At 47.5% G+C, this 27743-nt stretch overlaps 1 protein-coding gene across 6 annotated transcripts in view; it reads right to left on the bottom strand.

Moving 5' to 3' along the window:
* The window catches only part of Tbc1d14 (TBC1 domain family member 14), a 93071-nt gene that overhangs the window by 9729 nt on the left and 55599 nt on the right, over nt 1-27743 (bottom strand). For all 6 annotated transcript variants that reach the window (XM_052199484.1, XM_052199483.1, XM_052199482.1 and 3 more), the window contains 9 exons: nt 24302-24420; nt 21599-21681; nt 19354-19471; nt 18145-18251; nt 12711-12791; nt 10777-10871; nt 6689-6760; nt 5915-6043; nt 3214-3323 (listed from right to left, as the gene is read on the bottom strand). In XM_052199484.1, the coding sequence (XP_052055444.1) occupies nt 3214-3323; nt 5915-6043; nt 6689-6760; nt 10777-10871; nt 12711-12791; nt 18145-18251; nt 19354-19471; nt 21599-21681; nt 24302-24420 (914 nt within the window). The remainder of the gene's footprint in view (nt 1-3213; nt 3324-5914; nt 6044-6688; nt 6761-10776; nt 10872-12710; nt 12792-18144; nt 18252-19353; nt 19472-21598; nt 21682-24301; nt 24421-27743) is intronic.

Genomic DNA, 27743 nt, shown 5'->3' with positions numbered 1-27743 from the left:
TTCATTTCAAGGTGCCATCATAGATGGAAGACTTTGCTAGGCCTTTTGATTAGTTTAAGGTTATTGTTACAAAACCAACTCGGATCCCCATAATAACTCTGCCATTGGACACACTGGACATGAGAGAGAAATCTTTTGGGAAGTTAAACTATCTCTCATCAGCTCCCCCACAGCATCTGAATGTCTCAAAGTCAAAACTCGAAACTCCACAGGAAATGAAGACAGCTGACAGGCCCTTGCTCTGATCTTCATATCTACAACAGAGAGAGAGTCTACAGAGAAACAAGGACCCTTTCCAGCTTCCTTCATAAAGCGTTGTCCTGCAGGGCTAGTAGGGAAGAAGTCTGTGCAGCAGGACAGGTGGACACGTAGCTTTAGGCCACCAGCACCTGAGGGGATCCTTGGAAATAGAAATGTCCTTGTCCTGCCCAGAACTTGAGCATACAGAGTGAACCATGAGGCTCTGAGAGGAACTGCTTTAAGAGCGTGGGTGCTGGAGGCGGGCGGACAGCAGCAGAGCAGCCGCGCAGAGGAGGAGGCTGGCACGGCTGCTGATCACTGAGCCCAGATACCTCTCAGACATCCTATGCACCATGCAGAGCACTGTGACATAAAGGCAGGCCCAGTGTGGAAGTAGCTTGAGAAGGTGGCAGGACACAACAGGAGCACAGTTCTAGAGCAACACCAAGCAGCTCACACACTAGAGGGTGGCACTGGGTGAGAAAGCGTCAGGGACAAAGCAATGAGTATTTTTCACATGGCAGCCTCCAGTGAGTAGAACTTGCCCTGACCATCAGCACCACGGAGAGCCAACACAGCTTTCTGCAGATGACTAGTACACGGAGTAAGGATAACAGAAGGCACTCCCTGAACTTGGTTCAACTTTAGCACAGCACTCCCAGAGCCTTCCTGTGTGCCTAGCCCTGCACTGGGAATGCACATACAGTGGCCCTTATTCCAGAAAGAGACAGCATCACATCAGGAAAAAGGCACACATTGCAGGCTCTCAGGGAGGCACAGTATACAGAAAGCCCCAGGCCTCAATCACATCATGGCATAAAGGTCTCAGAAGAAAAACCCAGTAGAGATTCCTTTCCTTGTAGACACCTTAGATTCACAGCCTTGCAGGTTGGGACAGGAGCAAACAAATCTGCCCTATAGGCCATGACTTTCAGGACACAGCCACCATCGTCAGTGAGAGTAGACTATGATGCACAGAACAGAACATCTCAGAACACTGTCCACACCGTCATGGTGGTTCTGCTTCAGGGAATGTCTGTCTCAGTTACTGCTCCACTGTCACCCTCTAGTGCCCTGTCGTGAAGCATTTTGTAAGCCACAGTTAAAAAGCTATCTGAACCCCCAACCTAGATCTAAGACTCCTGTGGAAGGCTTCTATAAGACCAGGTAGATATTTAGGTTTCTGGTTGTGTGGAGGGTCTGTGTTCTAAGTCAGGAAAATTCAAGGTCTAAGGGTTGAAGAGTCAAATATAGATAAATTAGGATGGTAAGGAGCTACCTGTGCATGCAAAATGTTCATAGGAGAGGGGGAAAATCATCTATTAAACAAAGGTATCCTTTTAAAAAGGCATCCCAAGCATTTATATGTAGGACAGGCAGATGGGACAGAAGAGTATCCCAAATGGAGGCCGATCCAAGCCTGGTGTTTAAATTCTGCAGCAACATCAGCTCCAGTGGCTTCTGCTGCAAGTGCAATCAATCACCAAACCCTCATACGTTAAGTCGAACCCAGAACAGTCCCCAGGTTAAGGCAGAAGCCATACAATGGATATCTGGCACGTGTTCCCAAGAATGTAGGCAGATCTACTCTATTAAAGTGGTTTGGCCTGGGCTTTGTCAGCACTTGGAATTCTCTTTTAGAACTTCTCTTGCCTCCTGAAGAAAAAATGAGGAGAAACCCAAACCAGCCTGCACTCTGTCCAGAGTAGCTAACAAGCTCATTTTACCTCTCTTGAGTTAGTGTTGTGGTTCAGATGGGCCTTCTTGCCAAGTGACATCTCTCCCCCAAAGAGACCCTTTTCTAAGACAGCGTAGTCACCCTGAAATACCCTGAAATGCCCTGAACAGCCAATGATTATGGCCTCTGCTGGAGCACAATTAGAGATTCCCTGGCCCACGCGGACCATGGTACAGTATGCCATGCCTGGCTGGGAGACAGGGTTCCTGAGGCACATTATTCCACCACGTGACAACCTGCAGCACTCGGGTCTCCAGGCCTGTCACCTGGCCCTCAACCTGGTACTCTTGAGGGTGACACAACTACTTCTCTGCAAAGACTCAGCTGATCCACTGCTTAAGCTCATAATTCTGAAGCCTCCTACTTACAGCTCTCCAGAAACTTCTATTTCAATCTCCCAGAGGCCCATCAAAATTTGCATGCTCAAAGTCAAATCTGGCCCCTCTTTGTTCTAGATATCAGCTGCTGACACCAGCAATCCCTCATCAGCACCATCACCAACACCATGATCCCCTGGCAAGGCCACAACACATCCTAAGACCTGCAATGACTCCTCCCCGTATTTCCACCACCCCTGCTTGCCTTTGCTGAGCTCTAGCCCAGGAACTCCTGCCTCCCAAGCTGCTTCAAGCTGGCCTGGACAACAAGCACAAAGTGTCAACCATGTCCTAGGGCCCACTGCTTGGCCTCTGAGACTCAGGTGTTCTGGCCTCCGAAACTCCCCACCTTTATCCTTAGCCTTCTGCAACAGTCTCCAATACTATCAGCCTAGCCGCTATGCTGTTCCAAGGCCCCACATATTGTTCTCCATACCTCCATGAGCCTAGGTTGAGGTCCATTGCCTCCTCTCTCCTCTTCTCTCGGTCTCTGCAGCTGGGCAGTGTCCAAAGCTCTGAGGCACACATATCGATTCTCCCTGTCACACTTACTCAAGCCCCCGTATTACATAGTGGACTTCTAGTAAAGGTCTGGCACAGACTTGCTGCCCAGAGACATCTTATTTAATGGATTGGCAATAGTGCTTTAAGAACAGATAGGTCTGAGACTGAGCGAGTCAAAAATGCCAGTCAAGTCACAGACTATGACAAAGAACCTGGAGAATAAACACTAGTTGTTCAAAGCAGGGGGAACCGGGAAGCAGGAGAAGGAAACCCCGATGAGTACTCCAAGAAGCTGGCAGTGACAACAGGAAAGTAAGCAGGGACGAGAAGTAAACCAGAAAAGCCAAGTCTTACCAATCGATTAGGTAGATGTCTGCAGTTAAGTTGTTTTTCTTGAAATGCGCAAACAATTTCGGCAAGTTTTCTTCAAAGAATACCTCAAATGCAGCAAAGTAAGTCAACATCTAGGAGACAATGTTAAACACACTAGTAAACTAGTCATCAGCATGATTTCCCAATCCACAAGAGTCAAGAGCACTGCACACTTAGAATATAATAATTGTTATCCAGGTAACATGCAGGTAAGTATAACCGTGCCTCTAAGCTTCCCAGGGCAGCTCTGTCCACATCCCATCATCTCTTCAAATTACTGGGGAAGACACTGAAACCCACAGCTGGTGCTTAACTCACTCCACAAGGGCAAAGTACCGGTACATGGTAGAGCTGGGATTTGAACCATGTCCTGTAATGCTATGAAAACTGCAGCAGCATTGTGTGGAACAGCTGGAACAGCTGGGAAAGCAAGGCTGCCTGCTTGCTGCCTAGGCCTGGCATATCCAGAGGGAGAGACAGGACTAGAGTCTGAGGGACGGGCAACACAGCTCCAGCTTAAACTGCAGGCCTGACCACCGTGAATAAAGACACTATTAGAAGAAAGCAGCAACAGGCCAGGCTCGTATGAGCTTTGTAGGAAAAGAAAGAAAGCAGGGTAGCAATCAATATGAAGGAGCAAAAGCCCCTGCTTGGTGGGAGCAGCCATGACTGGGTGGTGGTCTGCTCTACAGACTGTCCATCAGGGGCAGAGGCAGAGTCCAACCTTGACTTTTTACTCATTTTCATGACAGACTACACTGTAGAGCACAGGACATGAGGCAACATCTAGAGGCCTCCCATGAGCAGGAAACCCCGTAGCCGTCATTTGGCCTAAAGGTCGCCAGTGCTGCCCAGAGCAAAGGTCCCACTCAACAGCACATGCTGCTTCTCCCTTCCTTCATTCCATATTCAAGAGAGAAAGCTGAAATTGGCCGAAGCAGGTGCCACCTGACTATACAGAGAATGGGAATGTCAGAGTGTGGTGGGCTAGCGCACACCTGTATCTCTAGCAGTCAGGAGGCTCAGGCAGTGGGCAAGACCTTGTTCCAAAACAAAACAAACAAATTAAATAGATATCCAGGACTAATGCAAACAATATAAAGTCAGTAAGTTAGCAGCAATAAGCTATTCAAGGGTGTGAATCTCTCCTAAAGATTTCACTCTTTTTCTTGAAGAGGAAAGTTTTCATCTGCTTGTGAAAGGAATCCCTGTAACTACTCAGTTAAGAAAACCTAAAGCACAGAAACACTGCAAGCCAGGCCTGTGGTGTGCCCTGGATCCCAGAAGTTGGGATGCTATGGTAGAGGGCCAATAGTTTGAGGCCAGCCTGGGCTACACAATAAGACCTGGCCTCAAAATATTTAACAAAACAATGATTAAAAACACTAATTCAAGAAGGTCCTGTCCGTAAGTGCTGGTGGCTGAGATTAATTCCCTACTACACAGAGTGACTGCGCCACTGGGTGTCCTTCCCATTCCTTTTTTTTTTTTTTCCCTTTTTTTTTTTCCCCGAGACAGGGTTTCTCTGTGTAGCCCTGGCTGTCCTGGAACTCACTCTGTAGACCATGCTGGCCTCAAACTCAGAAATCCACCTGCCTCTGCCTCCCAAGTGCTGGGATTATAGGCGTGTGCCACCACTGGCCGGGCGTCCTTCCTACTTCTTACACAGCAGTGTGACGCAGCAACACTGGTGGCCTTGGCAGATCACTTACCACCCTGTTACCCCTCACCCCATTTTAAACCCTTGTAATAGTTACAACTATAAATAATTATGCAACAACAATCTCTGTATATAATGCTTCCTTCACAATTATGACTTTTCTCAGAATCAATTCTTATAAGACATTTGTACCAAAGCCACTCTCAGCTACAGAAGTGGAATACCAAGTAATCTTCATAGCTGACACTCCCCGAACAGCCAGTGTGAGCAGGAGCTGCAGCACACGGAGCATCTGAGGAAGAAGTGCCCAGCTGACATGTATCATCCGATAGTTGAGGTCTGGACAGACAAGTGGTAATGACCAGGAATTCAAAGCAACATCAATTTAGAAGCTGATGTATTAGTGAGTTTTCTCACAGAAAGAACAAGATTTAGGATCTGGAATGGATTCAAACCTCAGCTCTCCCATGTACCACGCATATCTTGGACAAGACACTTCTCCCCTCAGTCTGTCCCCACATCTGGACTAAGTAGAGGCCTCAGCTGTGAAGTTTGTGGGGAGTTCTAAAAGGCCACCAATGGTAAAGGCCATCAGCATGGCATACTAGAGCACTGCCCGTGGGAGTACGGGAGATGGTCAGGAGCACACCTCCTTGCTCCTGCGCACTCATTCCACTGCGACAGTGAGCATCGGCCTACATCAGCCCCCGGCCCTCTACTCACAGAGCTAAGGAGAACACTGCTGTTGTATCCCCCTAACCCAAAGAGCATGTGCTTGCACAGAAACCACCTTCCACCCTCTTAGAGTACAGTGTTTCAGACACTCTCTCCAGGAGAATGCATTAATCTGCTCATTCTAGGGGTGGTGGCCCATATCTTTCCACTCTTAAGTTCAAATGTTCCTCTCATTACAAACAGCCCACTAGAAAGGAAATATGCATTTCCTGCCTTGAAAAGTTAGAATGGTTGGATAGTTCTTACTGCATAAAACATGGTACTGAGATATACAAATAGCATACTTACAAGGCCATGGTCCACTCGGAAAAACGCCATTTGACAGGGTTTATTCAAAAGATTAGAAAAAGCAATAAAGGCATCTGCAGTATCGAGGTTCAAGATCAACACTGCAGCTATAAAGGACATGCCCTGAACCTGGAAGGAAAGAAAGGTTATGTTAACTAATGTGGCCACAAAGGCCAGAGCAGCTTTTATTTATCATGAGAAACCAAACACCTTCTCACTAAAATGGCCCACAGAGCTACCCTTTCACAGCCTAAATAAACCCTGTCAGGCCAGACCCACCCTCCGCAGAGCCATCAGCCACGTGCTCCCCTCCATCCTCTCCCCCCCAGTGGAAAATCATAAGCCAAGCCTGCCTTAGGCCTTTGGCATCTGAAATATTGCCCCCTGGCATGTGCCACGCTGGGTGTGGTGCTGTGGTCACACATATGAATTTAGCAGGCTTTAAGACCATGCATACATACACATCTGTTAAACCACAGGAAGAGTGAGTGGCAGCTTTGGGAAAAATGGTTAATGGTAAAGCCTTTTCTTTTTAATATCAGGAGTAAATCACGTGCAAAAAGTAAACATCACATCTGGTTAAAATGTGATGCACGCCACAGAGCAGCTGCATTGGCCCAACTTGTCCAAGGAAACTGAATCAACTCATTTATCTCATGATTTTTCATACTCCTCAAAAGCCACAATGACATTCAATATAAAAGATGGGCAATGTTTTGACTTTCTTTATAGATGATAACATGATTAAAAAAAAAACTGGAAAACATCACTTACATAACCCACATCCGGTCGGTAACAAGTATAAGCGCCCAAAATACTGTGCAACATGTCATGATATGGACCACCCTAAAAGGATTGACATACAAGATCAACACATGCGTAAGTACTGTTAGTCTCAGAACAGCACCTAGTAACACTGCTGCTACTTTTGCTACTATCACCCTGCTAGGCACACACAAGGGACTTTGCTGAGCTCTATGCTGGCAGCTCTAGATGCATTATGCAATTAATACATGAGCTAGTAACTTGATGTTAATGGAGAAGTCTGCAATTCTGTCTATGAAGCTGCTCTACAAAAGCTGAAGGGTCAGCTGTCACCGGACCCGCATGAAATGCCCTCCCTGCCTTTGGCCCGTTATAAAGTCATGCTCCATTCCAAGTTCAGTAGGTAAGCCAGGTGGCCAGGACTCCTCAGAGCACGTGACAAGGCTGTGGAGACTCAGCCTTGTGCTCACAAGTATGGTCCTTCCTGCCTCGCTTTCCTGCCTGTACTCTGTTTCCTCTGCATCTTTTTGAACAACAGCTTTAGAAAACATGTTCCAGGTCTTAGCTCCTAGTAGATGCCATTTCATTTCAAGCACTTTCCTGGTGCCCTCCCCATAACCTGCCAAGATCTCCCTTTGCTCTTAAAATTTTTACAAAACTGTCAGCTTTTCCCAGTTAATTGAACTAGGAGACAAGGCCAGAGCAGCCCAGCACTGTTAGTGTGCCTGAGACACTGGCTGGCCCCACCTGAAGCTCCTATCGCCTACATCTACCACACAGCTCCAGATAATGCAGGAATAAATATGCTTTCTGGCATATGACAGGTGCCTCTGAGTGGCTTACAGAGAAATGACAGGAACCAGATGATCACATTTTTTTGTTTGTTTTGGTTTGGTTGGTTGGTTGGTTGGTTGGTTGATTGGTAATAGGGTCTCACTGTATATCCCCAAATAGCCAAACCCGTTAAATCCTGTCTCAGCCTCTTAAGTGCAGGACTGACAACTCCCAGCATAGACTATTACATTCTCTCCTATAAAAAAGGCGTATCAAAGAGGAGATACTTTCAAAGCACAAAGAGCCAAATAAAGAAAATACAGTGAGATGGGGGAAGGAAGGACTACATGCAGGGCTAGGGACAATGGTGGCAGATCCATGAGCTGACCTGAGGGCTAGAGTGACTACAGAGAGGTTCTATGTGATCTGAGACTGAGAAAAACTATACTGATCTTTCCCTAGAGGATTTTCCACCTTGTCATTCCATCCCTCACAGCGGTGCCAGCTCCTTTTCCTGAGTGCCCTTGCTTCTCTAGACTCTCAGGGTTGGTCCCTCCTCCCCCCAGCCTTCACATCTACTGTTCTCTAGTCCCAAGATTCTAAAACCCACTGACTAAGTCTCACTTAGAGGAAGCCCGAGAGAACAACCTACCCAGAAGGGAGCACAGCGCTTCCGTGGCCCCTCCTCCGAGCTCACCCTCACTCCCAGGTAACACCAAGGACTGTCCATCCACTTCAACACTTCCAAAGTGTAACTGAGGAGAAGGCCCCTCGGACCCCAGTAATGCACGGCTGGGTCCTCAGCCTCTCTGGAGCATTTATAGGCTCTTAGGGCTCCATGACACCGAGCTGTGGCCCACAGCACCGCAGGGTCTTCAGGAACATGCTGGGAAGCCTGTCCTGTTGGCTCTGAGTCCCACTTGCTTCTTTGTCTCAAATCTCTAGTTTTACCTCTACTAATGGGAGGTTCATACTAAGGCTATGAAGCTTCTCTCTGGCAGGCAAGAGTCCAGGCACCACAAGCTCCCCTAAAGTCTCCCACGGCCCCATTTCTGGGCTGTCTCTAGTGAAAAGTCTTTAGCCTTTGGTAGACCTCACTGTCATTGAGCTTCAAATATAGTCCAAGATAATTAGTAGTCAGTATAGCACTGATGGCTTCCCTCTGCACGCTGAGTGCTATGGACAACCCTGCAGGGCTGTGGAGACCATCCCTCATCACAAGATCAACAGCTTAAGGGGCAGAGGGATTAAATGTTTTGCCTGAGGCCAAACTACTAGCAAGAAGGCAATGATTGTAGTCAAATGCAATCTGGAGGCCAAAGCCAACCACTTCATAAGCAGCACTGCCTACCCCTTCAAGAGCTGGAGTCACGGGAATCCCCACTGAGATGGGAAGGCCTCCAAGGAGAGAGAAGACCAAGAAGTGGGCTGCAAGGTATGGACTGAGGCCTACGGAAGCGAGATAGGAGAAAGATAATCTTTCAAAGAGAGAAAGGAATATTCTGAAGATGACTGCCCAGCTGAGTGAGTGAGCCCACACCTGCTACCAAGCCCAAGCAGGACTCCCAGGGGTTAGACACTAGGCCAAAATTCTGGACAGCTATAAAGCTATACAGACGTTTTCCCTTGTCTTGACTGCAAGAGTCCTGAAGACTCAATAAAACATTTCCGGATGTATTAAGATACAGGAAGCTAAGAGAAAATAAAGGCCTCATCAGGTACCACCAGGGTCCTCATCTTACCCCCCCCCCCCCGCCCCCTGCCCCATCCAATCCAGAGGCAGAGGCCAAAAGAAACAGGGAGGGAATGCAGGGAGGGAGCAAGGCAGACAAGGGCCAGCATATGCTCCCTGGCAGCTCAAGGTGCCCAATGTCTAAGCTCCTCCACACCTAGACATCGGGTCCCTGCTCTGTAGAATTACTGAGGCAGCAATAACCCTGTCACTGGAGCCTAAAGACTCCTCTTAGCCGTCCTCTCCCCAAACACCCACAGTACTCAGACCGGCGCTGCCCTAGAAGCTGGTTAGTCTCTGATGCCTGGCCAAGTCATGCTCCCTGCCTGCTTCTCAGCCACAATCCGAGCCCTAGGACCCTGCCCTGTACATCCTCTGCTCTGGCCAGGGAGCAGTCCTCCCCAGTGCTGCATTCACTAAACTGAGAGCCCGGCTAGGGAGGCTGCAGGGACAACAGTGTCTTCCAACTCATCCCTGCACAGAACAGGGTCCCAACACCTCTGTCCCAGCTGCACTTCTGCCTGGCACCTGCTCTCTGCCAGACTGCAGTAGTTAAACCTAGTGTATGCACAGACAAGACCACTCCCTTCCTCCTGCATATTACCTCTGATTCTCCACCCCTCAAAAGAGGACAGTGCCTCTCCTGGGCTGACAAGGCTGCCGAGCCCAACATCCATCCCAAGCCTACCTAAACTCAATGTTCTGAGCCTGGTCATTCTGCGGCCACTTAACCAACCAACTCATTCCAGTTTGTTACACCACCCTTTCCTAGTCAGCCACCGTGTACAAGGCATGTTAACAAACTGGATGTATTACTGGAGATTCCAACAGGATCAGCAGACAAGGGGAGTGGAAGGAGGCAGGGCAGCCAGGGGAGGTGAGGGAGGCTGTAGAGGCGACCTACAATACCTAGGCTCTTGAATAAAGCAGTGAGAACAGAGAAGGGAAAGATGGAGAGATATTATGAAGGAGAGCTGGTGATACTCCTAGCTTACAAGGAAGAGGCCTAGAAGGTCACCTCTGGATGCACATCTACTGACTCAAAGAACACAAGGCCTTGAGAGAGGACTCTAAGTCCAAGTCCCCTCTTACCTGTGCCCAGATGACTGAGGAGAGGCCACTGTTGATCCACTAACATCCTGATGAGAATCCATGCCCAAACCTCATGGCTCACCACCTCAGAAGCCCCACCACCTCTGCTCAGCCACCATCCTGGCTACACCCAGGGTATGGGCACTCCTTCCTGACTCTCCTCTCAGCGGGTCCCTGAAATCACACTGAAGCTCCTACAAAATGGACACAGCTACCTGCATTCCTAAAAACACAAGAGCACCAAGCAGCTCTGACACCACCCATAAGCCCTTCGACACCACCCGCCAGGGCTCTGGCAGGGACACTTTATGAAAGGGACCAACTGCCTTGAAGGCAGAAGTATGATCAGAAAGAACCATTACACACATTTTAAGCATCCTGACCCCCACCTTATCCCCCCCAACCCTAACTAACCTTTCAAACATGCCTACAGATACATGCGGCTCAGTATTCATAAAACTTAAACAGGGCACATTTGAGACAAATCCCCACCACTTACTTGCTGGAAAATGCAGAGATTAGGAAATGTTCTAGAAATGTCCAGTTTAATAAGCTCCAGACTGGCCTCTCTGTCTGCTGCTGAAAACCCAGCATCTGTCAAAAAAGCAAAAGTCATTGCACACCTCAGCAGAGACAGGGGCCATTACCAGGCTCTGAAGCTCTTCCCCAGTACAGATCAATCACGCCTTGCCTACAGTGTCCACCTTCATAAAGTGTGCATGGCAAGTACAGAATCCCTTACTCTGGGAATCAAGATGCCTCATGGCATGAGCCGGAGCATCATCAGATTATTTTCTAGAATCGAAGAATCAAACTCTAATTGGATATTTGAACCTAGGTGTGAGAAATCATAACAAAGACGGCCTTTCACCTCAACAATCTCTGATGAGAATGTTGTGTGTTGCCTCAAACCCTTAGGAGCAAAACTATACACGATCCTGCAATCCCACTCCTGGGTGTGCAGCTAAAGGAAACGGGAATGGTATCTGCGATGACCACTGCATGTTTACTTCAGCACTATGTACAGCAGTCAAGAAACTCAACAAGCTACTTGTCTGTCTGCAGGGAAACAGAAGAAGAGGAGGTAGCAGATATGGCAGCAGACAGGCTGAGGAGCATGGAGCCAAATGAATAAGGACTGTGTGACATCATTTGTACACTCAGTCTAAAAAAGTTGAACTCCAAGTAGCAGAAAACAGAACAGGTTTACCAGAGGCAGGGGAGGATGGAGCAGGAAGGAACCGGGAGATACTGGTCAAAAGATAACAAACTTTCAGATAGAAGGAAATCCCAAAACATGGTGGCTGTAGCTAGTTATACACTGTATCCTTAAAATAGGCTACAGGAGCAGAGGTAAAGAGCTTTCCATTAAAAAACCCTAAGGAAGGGGTTCAGTTAGGGACACAGATCTGTAACAAAAGGATGCCCTAGCATCTAATTTGATATTACTTATCAACAACAATGAGGAAAATAAGTGCTGAGACAGAACAAGAGGAATGATCTATGTGAGGTAATGTGTATTATCTTATATAGGTTAACTACATTTATACTTTCATAAAATCTCAAAAATATAATTCTAAATTTTTTTTTTCAAATTTATTTATTTATTGTTATATGTAAGTATACTGTAGCTGTCTTCAGACACACCAGAAGAGGGCATCTGATTTCATTATCATGATGGATGGTTGTGAGCCACCATGTGGTTGCTGGGATTTGAACTCAGGACCTTCAGAAGAGCAGTTAGTGTTCTTACCCGCTGAGCCATCTCTCCAGCCCCAATTCTAAATTTTTAAAAACATATTTAAAGGCATTTACTTACACTATCATGCTATATATGCTTCAAAATATGTACATGATAGACACACATGATCTTGTCAATTTATAAAAATAAAATAAAAATAGGAAGAGCTTATGTTCAAATATTCATAATGGCACAAGTCACACTGCCTAGCCCCAGAGGGACTGCTCTGTCAGTAGATCTTTCCTCTAATCTCACAGACACACTGCTGGGGCCCAGGAAACCAGCGCTTGATGAACCAGGCTACCAGGCAACTTTAATTAGAAGCAACTGGCTCTGACAGAGACACAAACCATCTCAGGAGCTGTGGGCTTCTATTTCTTCTAGATGCTATTTCCTTTCCGTTTTTTAATCTTATTTTATTTTATTTATTATTATATATATGACAAGTACACTGTAGCTGTCTTCAGACACCCCAGAAGAGGACATCGAACTCCGATACAGATGGCTGTGAACCACCATGTGGTAGCTGGGAATTGAACTCAAGACCTCGGCAAGAGTAGTCAGTGCTCTCAACCTCTGAGCCATCTCTCTAGCCCTCCATTTTTGTTTTGTAACAGTCCCTTTGTCCCAGGCCACACTAGCTGGTGAGGAGTAGTGTGGTGAGTGACCACTCAGTAAGGGAAGAGCTGTACCTTCATTCTCCACTTCTGAGCCTCCAGTGCTGAGGGACCGCCACCGCTCCTTGGCCCGAGCAAGACAGATGTCAAAGAGCTCTGAAAGAAAAGCTTCTGCTAAGTACGTCTTACACATTCCCTCCCTCGGCAACACCAGAGAACATACAACAATCTCTTTCTCTAGACAGAGTAGGGCATTCTTTTGACAATTCCTCCAGGCTTAGCCTGAAAGACAGCCATTTACAGAGGAATGCCACACACACCACCGCGGGCTGGGTGCCTTCCTCTGTTGCACAGCCACCTAAGTCATATCTTGCTCTGACCTTCTGGGACTGACCCAGTGCCTCTCGGATGACCAGCCTCTTGCTTACTACAGTATCCAAACTAACAGCCTGGAGACTGAGAACGGTCAGTGTCTCATCTATAGACTAAGGGGTGGGTGGGCAGAGTCTATCTGGTTTCTAACAAGTTGAGTCATAATCTTTAAAAAAAAAAAAAAAGCTTTAATCTGAAATTCTTAAGGTCTAAAATCCTAAAATGCATTTCTTTACAAAAAAAAAAAAAGAAATTTACTTACATCTTAAGAGGGAGATTTGAGAAACATAAAAATAATAGAATGCTTCATGTGTTGCTTTGTGTAGCAAAATAGGCATCAATGCTACTGTAAGCATCACAGTGGATGAAGGCCATTATACACCTAAGTCACAGCAGATGACCTATATGCACAGAAATATGCTGAAAATCAAAGTATATGAACAGCTATCATTATGGTTCGTAACTGTGCACTTGACTTCCTACCTGTGGCCATGTGAAACACTGGTCAAGATATCTAAATCTTTAATCAAAACCGAGATGGATTACCACTGCAAAAGGACATCCCTTTCTGGATTAAGAACATTCTTCATGCATGCACACAATTTCACACATAATCAAAACCATAATAACACACTTTCACATGGTCAAATCTGCAAGAAATTTGTAAAATGCATTAGGGCAATTTGAAGTTTATAGAAATTTCTACTTTGAATATTGAAAATGGCATGAAGATAATGCCCGGAACACAGGGGCTGAAGAGATGGCTCAGCAGTTAAGAGCACTGACTGACCTTCTAAAGGCCCTGTGTTCAGTTCTCAGCACCCACACTGGCTCACAAGCAGCTGGAACAGTTCCAGGGGCTCTGACACCCTGTTCTGGCCTCTGCAGGCACTGGAAACATGGCGCTCAGAATGCATGCAAGTAAAACACCCACACCCATGAAACAAAACAATAAAATCTTAAAGGCGCACCCCCCACCCCCGCACACATGCACACCTGCACAACAAACTGCAAAATTTAAAAAAATGCTGACAATTTGGGTGTTTTAAAGATAAACGAGAGTAAAGGGCAGGAAACCATTTTCCAGGGGTGGACTAGGGACAGCTCCATTAAGGGAGCCCACAGAAGCACCTCAAGTTGCTTTCCTGCAGGCCGTGGCTTTCCTTGGAGACACGCTCATTTTCTGTGTGTCACTACTCCTTCTCAAATGCTTTTAAGGACTCACCATACACGGTGGTAACTGTCCCTGGGACACTTGCTGCATGGCCTCTAGGACAGTACTTCCTGCACCTACTCCACCTGTCCTGACAAACTGCAGAAGCTGCAGAAGCAGTTCCACCCATCAGCCGGCAACACTATTGCCAGCTTCTAGAAGTATCCCAACTACTATCCCAACTACCTGCTGACCTCTTCAGATAAACACTGCTTGAGTTCCTTAAAAGCTTCTGAATGAGCCGGGCGGTGGTGGCGCACGCCTGTAATCCCAGCACTCTGGGAGGCAGAGGCAGGTGGATTTCTGAGTTCAAGGCCAGCCTGGTCTACAGAATGAGTTCCAGGACAGCCAGGGCTATACAGAGAAACCGTGTCTCGAAAAAACCAAATCCAAAAAAAAAAAAAAAAGGTTCTGAATGTCATTAGCTTGGAGAAACACCACTGCTGATAAAAGCTTAAAAAAACAAAACAAAACAAAACAACCAAACCCACAAAACTGGTATTTTAGACCCTGCTGCTTTACATGATCAATCCTTCCAGAGAATTTGGGTTTCTACTTCTCCATGGGAATTGCTTTTAGAATTCAGTTTCCAGGATTTCAATATTTAGAATTTTAAACTTTCAGATGTATGATTTCTAGGATTACGATGTGCACTGCCTTCAAATAAGGACATGGAGAGCTTGCTCCCCAGATGGCACAGGACTCCTCCTATCGCTGCTGAGGGAGGGTGTAGAAACTGGTGCTCTGAACAGGCAGAGCTCTCAAAGAACGATTCCTGCCATCAGAGAACTGTCACAATAGTCTTCAACTCCCTTCCACATTCAGACCCTGTGTGTTCAGCAGCACTAGGCCTCAGGCAGTTGCTAATAATCAGATAACTTCAGCTTCCCAAAAACCACTGCTGGCTGGCAGACAGGGCCCTTGGAGCACCACCATCTATGCTCATGACTACTGGGTGTGTCTCAGCGCCCAGCTCCTCCGCCACCCCCACTCCCTATACCTCTAGCTCCCATATGCTGAGGACTGCCTTTCTCTGCGTGTTTGCCACATTACCTTTTTCATAATTTACTCTGCAGGGTGGAGCCAAGCACAGCTGCCTTTACGTGTTTCACTAGGTATAACTGGTCCTAATGATCCCATCTGGCTTTTTGACAGCTCTAACATGCATATGACCTATGCTGGTGAGCCATGGCAAAGCGGCACAGTTATGACACACAACTTTAGATAGTTGTACTCTAAAGAGAAACACACAAGTGTCCAGGGATGGGGTCTAGAGCATGCGCTGGGACCTCGGCCCACTCAACCTCCAGGTGTGCTGGCAGATTTAGAAGCACATGTTCAATTTGGGAAACCCCAGATTTGTTCTTCTTAAAAGCTGAACAATTGGAAATTTGCTGCAACTTAACCTAATTGGACTATTAAGACTTCCTGGAAAAGTCAGGCTCAGAATCCAAATTAGGGCTTGGATCAAAACATTTTGTCATTCTCAGAGGAGCACACAAAACTACTACATGGCATGCTTACCGCTGGCCTTTCTGGAACCTGCACTGTGCCTCCAGGCACATCAGACCTCCTCTTATCCTGCTGGTAAATCTTTCTGCCTCTCAATTCTTCTCCCAGAGTCCTTATCTCTGCCTGGAAGTCCTCCCTTCCTAATCCAGCCATTAGCTTTATTAAGCCAATCAAAAGGAGAGGGATGTGCATGTTTACACAATATTGAGGCAGGTGCTGGTCCACAAGAATAACAATACCAACTCTGGATGGTATTCAGCTATCGGCAGAAGTCAGCATCAGAATAAGACAAAGACAACCTTCACACGGTGCATGAGAATGTTATCCCAACAGCATGTACCCATGAGGGCTCTACCTCACAAGTGAAGGGCTTGTTAGAAGAAGAGACTGGGTTTAAATGTGTCCATGTCTGAGCTCACAGAACCTCCCCACCAGTTTTACTGTCGTATGTACAGTCATGGTAGAAAGGTGACACTTTTCTCTCAGGACCCCAACTCCAACCTCTCCTGCTCAAGAGTGAAGCTCAGTAGTGCTATTGGACTCTGGGTCTTCCCAAATCAGAACACAAACTTCAGAACTAGCCAAAAGTAGAATGAGAACCTTGACCCCACACACACCGGCCACAGATATGCAACACAAAGCCTAACCTTTTTCAAGAAGAAAATGAGGTCCCAAGAGCTGCCTAAGACCAACATGGCGGACGTTTAATGAGGCATGTGGTAGTGAACAGCAGCTGGTGCTTGGCACCCAGCAGACCAAAATCACTATCTCAGACTGGCTGGGAGACACAGTAAGGTGGGGTCAGAAAGCCGCATTCATTCACTCAACAAACACTTCAGAGGGGGCCTGCCACATCCAGAAGATTAGGCTGGGCACAAATGACAGAGCAGATGGCAGTGCAGTGAGGCCACTCCAGTGGGGACAATGGGCAGGACACAGCACTCACTGACAGACATTAGCTATACAGAGTGAGCCAGGACCAAGGCACAGGTTCTGGGCATGACGCATACACACACAATCAGGCGGCTGCTTGGCACCGTCTGTTCATCATCTAGGTCATTACAGGTTTTAATTGAGTAAATTAAACTCAGGCATCAGTGAGAGCCAAATATTAAATACATACGCACTACGTGTTGCATCCAGTTAGCCACAGGACTGCGGTGGAGTGTAGAAGACTCTCAGATCTCATGTGTGTGCACACAAGATGCACGCAGACCTTGGCGTGCTCAGCAACTTCTCACCTGTTCTTCCGAGAGGCTAAGATTCACACATTACACATCGCCTCATACAAAGATCTGACACTGACATTTTGGCAACAGCATTTAGCCACAGACAGAGTTTGGGAAAGAAGGTTCCTTGCCCTGCAGTCCTCCTTGGAGGAAGCCAGTCACCAGCTGACTGACGCTCTGCGACTCAGCATGGAGACACTGCTGGGAAGAAAGCCACTGGTGTGGCAGAAGCTACGCTGTCAAGAAGAACACAGTAGCCTAACTAGTGGGGTCAGGGGCACGCTCTCTGCCTTAAACTGGAGAGTCTACCAGAGTAAAGGCAGCTTGACTTTGATGAGAGGAAGGAGAGGCCCTCCCGCCTGCCAGAGCAGTTCACTTTCAACAGGAGGAAATAGGACTTCCCTGGATTAAGGCTTCATGTTTGATCTGTGTGCTTCTCGAACTAACACCCAGAGCCCTACTGGTTGCTACAGACACATGAGTAAGTCAAACTAGGCTGGTATGACAGAGCCACAAAAGCTCAACACTTGAGAAATTTGAGGCTTTGTTTTGTCTTAGAGACTGGGTCTCACCGTGCGGCCCAGTCTGATCCTGACCTCACAACAGCCCTTGCCTCAGCCTCCCCAGTGCCAGGGTTACACTGGGTACTACCACGTCTACTTGTTCCTCCTCACACTGGGTACCACCACATCCACTTGTTCCTCCTCAGAGTTCCAATACTGGAGATTGAAGCCAGGGCTTTGTTTACACTGGTACCATGGACCAGGTGCTTAAGAAGACGGTAAACAGCTTAACAACTGAAGCAGGCTCTCCCTCCGTGCCTTCCTCCCTCCCTCCCTCCCCCACATGATAGCCTCATACACTTACTCATGCCCTATAGGTACCAGCCCTAGCCTCTCTAGGGCTCAAAACAAACACCTCCACTCTCCTGTCTGACTGAGGAGAATCCTGCCTACCCCAGTGAGCCCTGTGTCTGCTATCTTCCTCTTTAGGAAGCCTGCTCTGACTTCTCAGGAATCTGGGGCAGCTAGCATGAACCCACTACCCAGGTACCCTCTCAGAGGACAGATGCACCTGGCCTTCCCACCAGAGCTTCGTGCCAGTGGTTACCATACTCTCTAACATAAGGGAGCCCAGAACCCCAGGGGAAGCCTCAATGCCTAGAATCACACAAGCCACTCACCGTGAGTGATGTTCAACTCGTTGCCAATGGCCAAGCTCCAAACTTTGCCTCTTACACTCGGAGGGATTCCCTGCCACCACAAGTCTCGAACCTTCTTAGAGCACCACCTGAACAGAATGGAAGTATGAGTTTCTAAGTTTGCTCTCAATGGAGGATGGCTCACCTGCACACAAGCCTCACCCCCACTTCCCCTTCCCCTCAGGGAGCTTATCCTCCTGACTCTACTGAAATCCAGACAATACTCCTACTGCTGTGACAGGTACTAAAGGCACAGCATGGAACACCACAGACCAAAGAATCAAGAAACCTTCCAGAACCAGGTTCTGATTGATTAGTAGACGTTGACACACATGAAGAATTGAAAAGACTTTCTGAGCAGAAACCAGACAGGGGAAACAGAGTGGACTCCTACAGGGCTGCAAAGAGCTGCACACAGGTAAGGAGCACAGGGCACAGGGGAGGCGTGCAGGCCCTTCTCATTTACAGAAGTGTAGTGGGAAGGGGCCTCACAGGGCAGTCACACACCACGGTAGGCAAGATGCTAACTGGGGAACATCTAAACAACACAGTCATTCAAGACTGTTGGTCACAATGACCCTGCCCACACTGGCCACACAGGAAGAAAACAAGATGTCCTGCAGATCCTCAGAACTGAGGATACCACGGCTGCCAGGAACTGTGGGGCGTCACTCCTGACACTGCAGGTTGACATCAAAGACAAGTGGTTCCCACCCTCACAAAGAGACAGATGCTCGAGCAGACAAGTGCCAGGAGACTCGAGAGTCTTCCACAGGTTGGGGCAGGAAATTCTTCCCTGTGAAGACTGAGCCAGAGAAAAACAGGATTTAGAGGATGAAGAGGTTCGGGACACTGTAGATTGGGTAAAGGCAGGCAAAGGTCCAGAGGGTACAGATTAGCAGTTCCTACTAGGTAGTCCTGGGAACAGTCTACAGAGGCAGGGCAGGCCATCTCCACAGAGGTCTGTCCCTTCAGGTACAACACACAATTTGTACGATATGGAAACTCACAACAAGCTACCAAAGTTTCAAGTATGGAGTGACACAGGCATCACAAACTTTACAAACATGGCTCAGGCTCTCAAAAGATAAACTGGAAAAGGCTGTCACCATTTCCAGCCACTACAGCTCCCGCCCGCAGACTCCACAAAGGAGTGGTCACCCTAAGCAGCACCAGGGAGGCAATGCTTACATGGTTTCCCAGTTAGGCAGGATCTCGTTATTCCAGGTGAGGACGGCGTTCCCGATGCTCTCTTCCACCTTGCACCTTTCCTCCAGCTGCCTCCGCCGCCGCTGGGCTTCTTTAAGCTCTAGAGATGGCGATTAAAAGAAAGAAACCACTAAGCAGCCAGTACTCACCATGCCAGAAAAATAACAGGGAAGGGGGATTGGAGATGTGACTTAGTAGTTAAGTGTTTGCTGCATACGCATGAAGCTGGGGCTCAGATCTCAGCGCCCACATAAAGACTATGGTAAGTGCATTCCTGTGGCCCCAACACAGAGCAGAGTACACAGGAGGATTGCTGGCTGCCGGTCAAGGTCAGCAAGAGATCTTGCCTCAAAGAGTAAGATGGACAGCGACAGAACACCTGATGGGTGCCCCCTCTGGCCTGGGTTCATGTTTGTGAGAGGCACACACATAGGGGTTTGGGGGCAGGGAGAGAAGGAGAGTGACAGACAGAGACAGGTGGGTGGTGTGGGTAGGCAGCAAAGGTCTGCTCCTGACACTCCCTTCATAACCTATGGATTTACTGTGTGAACTCAGGGTCTTGCTATGTGGTTCAGTTTGGCCTCAACCTCAGTATTTTCCTCTTACTCCAGAGTGCTGAGATTACAGGTATAAGCATCATACTCTACTCCTCATAGACTACAGAAGATTCTGCCCATCCCCCAGTAAATGCTTTAAGTATAGCTCACTCTTTTAAGACAGTATACAATCACAACTATAATTCAATAAATACAACACACAAAAGCCTATGAAAGCGTCCAGTCAAACCAACAGAGTTCACCACGGAACACTGAAAGCCCATTGCAGTCTTCATCCCTCTCTCTGGATGTGACCCCTAAGCTCACTCCAGGGTTGTTTTCAATTTCACATGTACAGTATTTTGCCTGCAGATATATTTGTGTACTGTGTATGTGCCTGGTGCCCTCAGAGGTCTACAGAAGGCATCTAACCAAGCCCTGGAACTGAATTACAGGTGGCTGTGAGTCACCCAGTGTGTGCCGGGACCGAGCTTGGTCCCCTGCGGAGCAACCCATGCTCCCTCTCTCTCAGCCCCTGCGCTACCCTCGTGGATCACCAGCAGCAGTGCTGAGGCACACTAAGTGCATCTTTTCCTTAGTTTACTCCACAGGAACGTCTATATCCTTGGGCTCTCTCAGTCAACCAAGTCATATCTGTACCAAACATGTACAAATGGTCTTCGTGTCATTGTTCCCTGAGCAATCCTCTGGTGAATACCTATGTGGTGCATAACTACTGTGGGTAATCCACAGATGACCTGAAGTACAGATCAGTGTACACAGTTTATATGCCATTTTATATGCAAGCCTAGAGCGTCTGTCTTTAGATTCCGGAGCAGCAAGAGGTTCTGTAACCATTCAGTCATGGATCCCTGGGAAGAGTTATAACTTTTTGATTATGGAGAGACATAACACAGACTTTACTATTTTAACCACATTAACTATATAACCTCATACATTTATCCTTACTGTGATACACTCCCACCACTATCCTACAGAACCTTGTCTTCTCCTTGACTAAACTTGTCCTCATTAACCACTAACTCCCCGTCTGCCCCTCCTCAGGTAGCCCTCTGCTGAAAAGACTTTCGTACACTACCCCGTGGCACCCCAAAGAAATGGCATCCTACTATCTGTCATTTAGTCACTGGCTTGTTTCACTTTGGATCAATCAGGTTCAACAATTTAGTAATGTGTCGGAATTTCTTCTTAAAGGGTAAATGATATTCCATTTATTTATTGTATGTACTTTAACACACTCCAGAGTCACAGCACTCTCTAGCTTTTTAATTGCTGCAAAGAACATATCTAATCCCTCACACCTTAGGAAGAGCCAAGGCAGGGAAGGGGCCGCACGTGGCTACTGGCTGCCCTCTATCTAGCACACACCTCTTATCTCACGTAAATCTATGTGTTCTTTGTCACAGGATTCTGTCATATAGCAAAGAGTGGCTCTGAACTCCTGAGTCTCCTGCCTCAGCATCCCAAGTGCTGGGTTAACAGGTGTGTGCTAGCACAGCTCACTCTCATGCAGGCCCATCATGCTTCTAGGAATGATGAGAAGAAGCACTCTTTTATGTCTGTTTCATGGAAAAGTCGTATATTTCGAAGTGTGAATGCCTTGGTCAAGGTTAAAGCTAATGAACTTCAACAGAACAAACGCCAACAGAGCTGGCTGGCTGACACAGTACCTCGTTTCTTGGCCTGCACCACCATCTCTTCATACTGCTGTCTATGCTTTTGAGCTTCTTCAGCTGGCTTTGCTGGGAGATTTCTTGACAGGAAATAAACAGGATTGCACTGTTACAACCAGATAAAAGTCTGAGGGGGAAAAAATCACCTGAAGCATTATTGCATAAAAGCTCTAAAACTCAAGGTTAAAAAAAATCCATTTTTTAAAACTTCAATTCTTTCATACACTGAAACTATATTTGTTTTGTTGAGACTTACATAGTCCAGGAGACCCTCCTATCTCAGCCTCGCAGGAGCTGGGACTACAGGAATGTGCTGCCTTGCTCAGCGGGGGCACTGAGCCTGGGCCTTACACACACTAGTCCAGCAAGGGACTACTGAACTATCTCCCCACAAAGACATTCCGGACAAAGCAAGATATTCACTGTCAAACACTGAGTTATAAAGATATAGAAAAAGAAGTCAATTCTATTCTTCAAAGAAATTGTTCTTGCTGCAAAGCAGCAGTGTCAGCAGCGGATGCCTGCATCCGGATGACCTCACAGTATGTATGATACGGCAGTTTAAGTGCTTAGTTTCAGACCAGCTCTTGTGATGGTTAATCACACTGCTGGCTACAACTCCTTCAGAAACATTCCCCTGGGTGTGTCTGTGAGGGTTATTTCCAGACTGGTTTAAAGAAGGAATGTGGGTGATTCCATTCCAAAGACTGGGAGGAAGCAAGAGAAGTACCAACATTAGCTGCATCCTGCCAGCTGATGCCACATGATCAGCAGCGCCGCCTGCTGCCATGCCTTCTCTACCAGGATGGCCTGTACCCTCAAACTGAGAGCCAAGATAAGCCCTGCTTCCTTGAGCTTGATTTATTCTTTTGGTCAAGCGTTTGCCACAGCAATGAGAGCAATAATCTATATAGTGCTGTAGTTCCTTCACTGTTTTATGCAAATGCACATAGGAGCTATATGGATTCCATAGGGCAGGCCCGTGGACTCTGGCAGCTGACTTAATGGGATGTGATAACACCTGGCCTGCACACCACAAGTCCTATAACCACCATCCCTGTGAGACTGCAACCACTGCCACTGGCCAAAAGTGTCCTGCCTGGTCTACCTCTCAGCATACTAAAAGAGCTGATCTCTTTTCCACAGAGTTCCAACATCTTCTTTAGGGCTTTCTACAATCCTGAAGATATACTCCTTATTAGATTTCACATTTTAATTGTTTACTTAATTATATTTTCTCTTCTTTCTCTCCTTCTTACTCCTCCCTCCTCTCTGTCTTTCCTTTCCTCCCTCCCCATCCATCCCTGTGTGTGTGTGAGTGTGGTATGTGGTGTGTGTGTGTGTGTGTGTGTGTGTGTGGTATGTGGTGTGTATGTGTGGTGTGTGGTGTGTGGTGTGTGTGTGTGTGGTATGTGGTGTGTGTGTGTGTGTGCGGTGTGTGTGAGGGGGGATGTGTGTGTGTATGTGTGTGTGTGTGAGTGGTGTGTGTGAGGGGGGTGGGGGGTGGTGTGGGGGGGTGTATGGTGTGGGTGTGTGTGTGTATGGTGTGTGGTGTATGGTGTGTGTATGTGTGTGTGTGTGTGTGTATGTGTGTGTGTCAAAGGATAACTTGCAGAAGTCAGCTCTGTCTTTCCACTATTCAGATGCCAGGAAGCAGGCTTGTCAGCAAACATCTTTCTTCGCCTAGTGACCATATGACTGGTCTGACTTAACGGTTTTAAGTATCAAGGATGGACAGGAGGCTGGAATTGACTAGCCCAGGGTAGAACAACCTGTCATTGTTCTTGTTCTTATTCAAGTGGGAAACCTCCTCCCTGATGCACTGTTCTGTATAAATTCAGTAATAAGATTAGCTGTGACTTTCTTCTCCAGGAAGGGCTCTGGAGTACTGACTGGTTTTGTGTGTCAACTTGACACAGGCTGGAGTTATCACAGAGAAAGGAGCTACAGTTGAGGAAATGTCTCCATGAGATCCAGCTGTAAGGCATTTTCTCAATTAGTGATCAAGGGGAGAGGACCCATTGTGGGTGGTGCAGTCTTGGGTTCTATAAGAGAGCAAGCTGAGCATGCCAGGGGAAGCAAGCCAGTAAGAAACATCCCCCCATGGCCTCTGCATCAGCTCCTGCTTCCTGAGCTGCTTGAGTTCCAGCCCTGACTTCCTTTGGTGATGAACACCAGTGTGGAAGTGTAAGCTGAAAAAACCCTTTCCTCCCCAACTTGCTTCTTGGTCATGATGTTTGTGCAGGAAGAGAAACCTCGACTAAGAGAGGCTCCAAGCATGACAGCCTCATCACACAATGGGGAAACCAGGGCCCAGAGAAGAGGAGTTTTGATTCAAACTACACAAGAAACTCCACAAGCCACTCACTCTAAGAGGTATCCATAAAAACCCAGGCACCTCCAAAGCACGACTCTGAAGCCTGCATTCAGGGTTCCTTGTACTCCCAGACTAGCCGTGCACTTACAGCTGCCACGCAATGCAGACGTGGATAATAAAATACAAGAGCAAATAGTGCCTGAAAGGAAAAGCCTGCTTAAATTTCTGTGACACAGGACAGTTTCCTAAATCTCCATGTGATGTCTCACTGAGTGAAGGCTAAGGTGGAGGTAACAAGAGACCCACGCATTCTTCTCCCCTCTCCTGCCTCCAGAAGGGAGCATCCCACAGCACACAGCACAGAGGCTCCGCCTCAGACTCACGCGGGTCTGTCCTCAAGGATGAGCGCCGTGGTGGACAGTGGCTCAAAATCCAGGTTCTTCCTCACATTCTGCTTTGGAGAGGGTGGCCTGCTCAGTCTTCCAGCCTTGTCTTCATATTCCTAGGACAAACACATCAGGTGACTCTGGGCCCAGCCAGCTTTGTATCATCAAAAAAGGAGCCACTTGTAGCTGAGTTCACTAAGGGTACATGCACTTCAAATCTTCCCCGCTGTTCAGAAGGAAAGCCTTGGGCAGAGAAAGGGTTCCAAGAGCTCCCTGCTGAGGAAGATCCACACACTTCCCCGTGGTGGTTACAAAGTCACAAGGGTCAGCAGCCCCTGAACCAAGAGTCCCACATAGTGAGCGGCCTGTACTTCTTGGGAAGAGATGAGTGTCTATGTAATGGCCATTGCTATGCCATCACTGCACAATGTCCTGTCAATAATTCTACCATGCTCTGGAAATCTAAAAGTGACCTCCAAACCCACTGAGTCACTAATTAGATCCACAGACTGCAGCCACAGCAGCCCAGTCACACCTACTGACCCAGATTCCAAACGCCCAGTAGTGTGCAGGAGAGTCAGCTTCTGGGATAATGATGATTTGGGCTCCTGCAAAACCAAAACCCATCTACCGCTGGTTGTCTATCACTGCTGAGAAGTGTCTCAGAGAGATGATCGGTTGGGAACAAAGTGTGGAGTTGCCACAGATTCACACCATTCTGGATGACGAGAGCCACACAATCCTGTAAAAAGGATTTATTGACACTAGCTAGAAAAGCTACTTCACAAGCAATGATTCTCTCACCCAGAAAAGAGAGCCTCAGCTTCTAAAAACTGCAACAGCTCCTATATGTTGGGTGTGCAGGGTTAGGATCCTACCTTGCCTACCCTGAGTCTATCCCACTGAAGAGGGAAAATCCTTCCAGCTACGTAACTATGCAGAGCTGAGGAACTGATGTTAGCTCATGGACCTTGTACCAGGCTGAGTGGCGACAGTCCAATGCTAGCAGCAGGAAGTTCCAAGTCCCATAAGTAGGTATCAACATCTCCAGCTCTATAGCAAACCTACCCAAGGCTCTGTGCTGACAAGGATTCTAATAAAGTAGCATCTGTCAAGAATCAGTAACAATCATCCCATTGGGTGCTACTTATTTGCTGAGTCTAGTCTATGCAGTTTATACTAAGGCCAGCAATCTTACACCACAAGTCAGATGCCACAGTCTGATCTGACCTCCCCAACAGTCAGTATGCTATCCCACCTTACAGACAGAATGCTGCAATTCAAAGTGCAGGGTCGGGGTTGCAGGTCCTCTGCACTGCCACCCTAAGGAGGCCTGACCTCTTTCTCGACTATACTCAAACAAATGTGTAGTTTGGGAGAGAAAACACCAAGTCTTCCACGTTATAGAGATGAAACTAGAAGCAACACACAGATCCACTAACCAGCAACTAAGACCCAGGCAAAGAACGCTCTTAGAACTCTCAAGCCTGGTCCACAGCCGCCAGTGGGTGCGAACACAATCAGAGCAGGCACAGCCAGCTACAGGGAGACAGGCACATGTCAGTCAGCAAGCACAACCCTACAGCAGGGGGGCAGAGCTGTACACACCATTACATTTTCCCTCAGACCTGAAATGACTGTGGAATGCAAGGGAAAACACTGAGTTCGAAACACCAGGGATCAGAGAGTTCAGCAAAGTTTGCAAGCCACAGAAGCAAAAGGAAGGGAATGCCTCGATGCAAGGCTAAAACATCAGATCTTGTCACTAAGCACTTGTTACTGACTCAAGTAACAGCAGTGGCAGTGGCAGCTGATCAGGCTGATGTACCAAGGGCTTTCCAGGGGCCTCCCAAGCAGAGCTGATTTAATCTGCACAACAAGCCCAGGAGGCCAAAGATGCCACCACCACCACCACCACCCCAGTCCTAATGGCCATTGGAGGCCCTCAGATTTGCTCCACAGAGAATGGGGAAACTGATCAGACTCTAAACACTGAGTTCTTTAGGGACATTTCTCGCCAACTCAAGTGAGCTGCTCACAGGGTGTATTCCATGGGAAGCAATCTCATTGCATTCAGCCCCGACAACCTGTAATCCTGAGTCAGTTAATGCCAAATGGGGTCAAATAGCATGGTTCACCACACAGTGATGCATGATTTAATGACGGAGCCTGGCCTGCCGAAACTCAAAATCCCAAGTAGAGCCTTTTCAAAACCCAAGTGAGGGGTTGGAGAGAAGGCCCAGGTTTGGGTCCCAGTACCCACATGGCAGCTCGTAGCTACTGTCTGTTACAGGGGACCCAACACCATTACCCAGACATACATGTGGGAATAATCCTAATGTACATAAAATAAAAATATAAATCAATTTCAAAAACTCAAACAGTACCTGTAACTACAAATAGAACGGTGCTGGCATGATCACAAGTCCTGCCCTAAACCTAGTTCTTTGTCTACAGCCACTAGAGATGTCCACAGAAGGCTCTCTGTGCAACCAGCCAAACCAGCTCCACATATAGGAGGACAATACTCACTCTAAGGCCTAAAAAGAATGCTCGGTACTGTCTCGTAAACACTAGCACCATACCCAACGCAGCAGGGGCAAAACCTCAAACGGCCAAGGACTAAGTCCTACCTTAGGGAAGCCTGGACCATCTCCTGCTTCCACTGCATCTTTGTGTGTGTGTGTGTGTGCGTGTTTTGGATTTGGTTTTTGGAGACAGGGTTTCTCTGTATAGCCCTGGCTGTCCTAGAACTCACTCTGTAGACCAGGCTGGCCTCGAACTCAGAAATCCGCCTGCCTCTGCCTCCCAGAGTGCTAGGATTACAGGTGTGAGCCACCACCGCCCGGCTCCACTGCATCATTATGAACAGAAGTGACTGGTAAGACAGACCACTGTGAGACTTAAACAGGGCACTATACTGTAGTGACTGCGCCTATTCTCTGACAAACTGAGCTCTTTCTGTATGGTAGGCAAAATCTGTGGGATCTGTCCATCTAACTTGTCATGGCATGGGAACAAGGTACAGAGTCTTTCTGCCTTAAGTTGAGCAGTGCTTCTCTGTACCACGGGGCTTGTCAAAGGCCCTGCAGACCAGTGAGTAAAACAAATGGCCCATACAATCAGTTGTGGTCTCACCCACCCTGATCATCCCAGCAGAGAAGAATTTAGAACAGTATTCTTCAAAGTCCTACTGCAAGTCAGGTTAATTAGTTATGAAAGACTTAAAAACGTTGCAAGTCCCTGGCCTGGAAGTACCTGGATGAAATTTCTGACCTGAGCATTTAGTAATAAATCCCAGTGAGGAGGATGGGACCTGGCCGACACAGCTGCTAACCATGGAAGAAGCTGTCGGGTGCGGTCTGATGAATAAGTAAATCCGGAGAAAAAGCATCAAGAAGCCTGAGCAAGGCCTCAGCGCTAGGCAGAGGCTACGAGC

The sequence above is a fragment of the Apodemus sylvaticus genome, chromosome 11 (genome assembly GCF_947179515.1).
Source record: "Apodemus sylvaticus chromosome 11, mApoSyl1.1, whole genome shotgun sequence".
Taxonomy (NCBI): Eukaryota; Metazoa; Chordata; class Mammalia; order Rodentia; family Muridae; genus Apodemus; species Apodemus sylvaticus.
The sequence above is the reverse complement of the archived record's forward strand: the minus strand, read 5'-3'. Positions and strand labels throughout refer to the sequence as shown.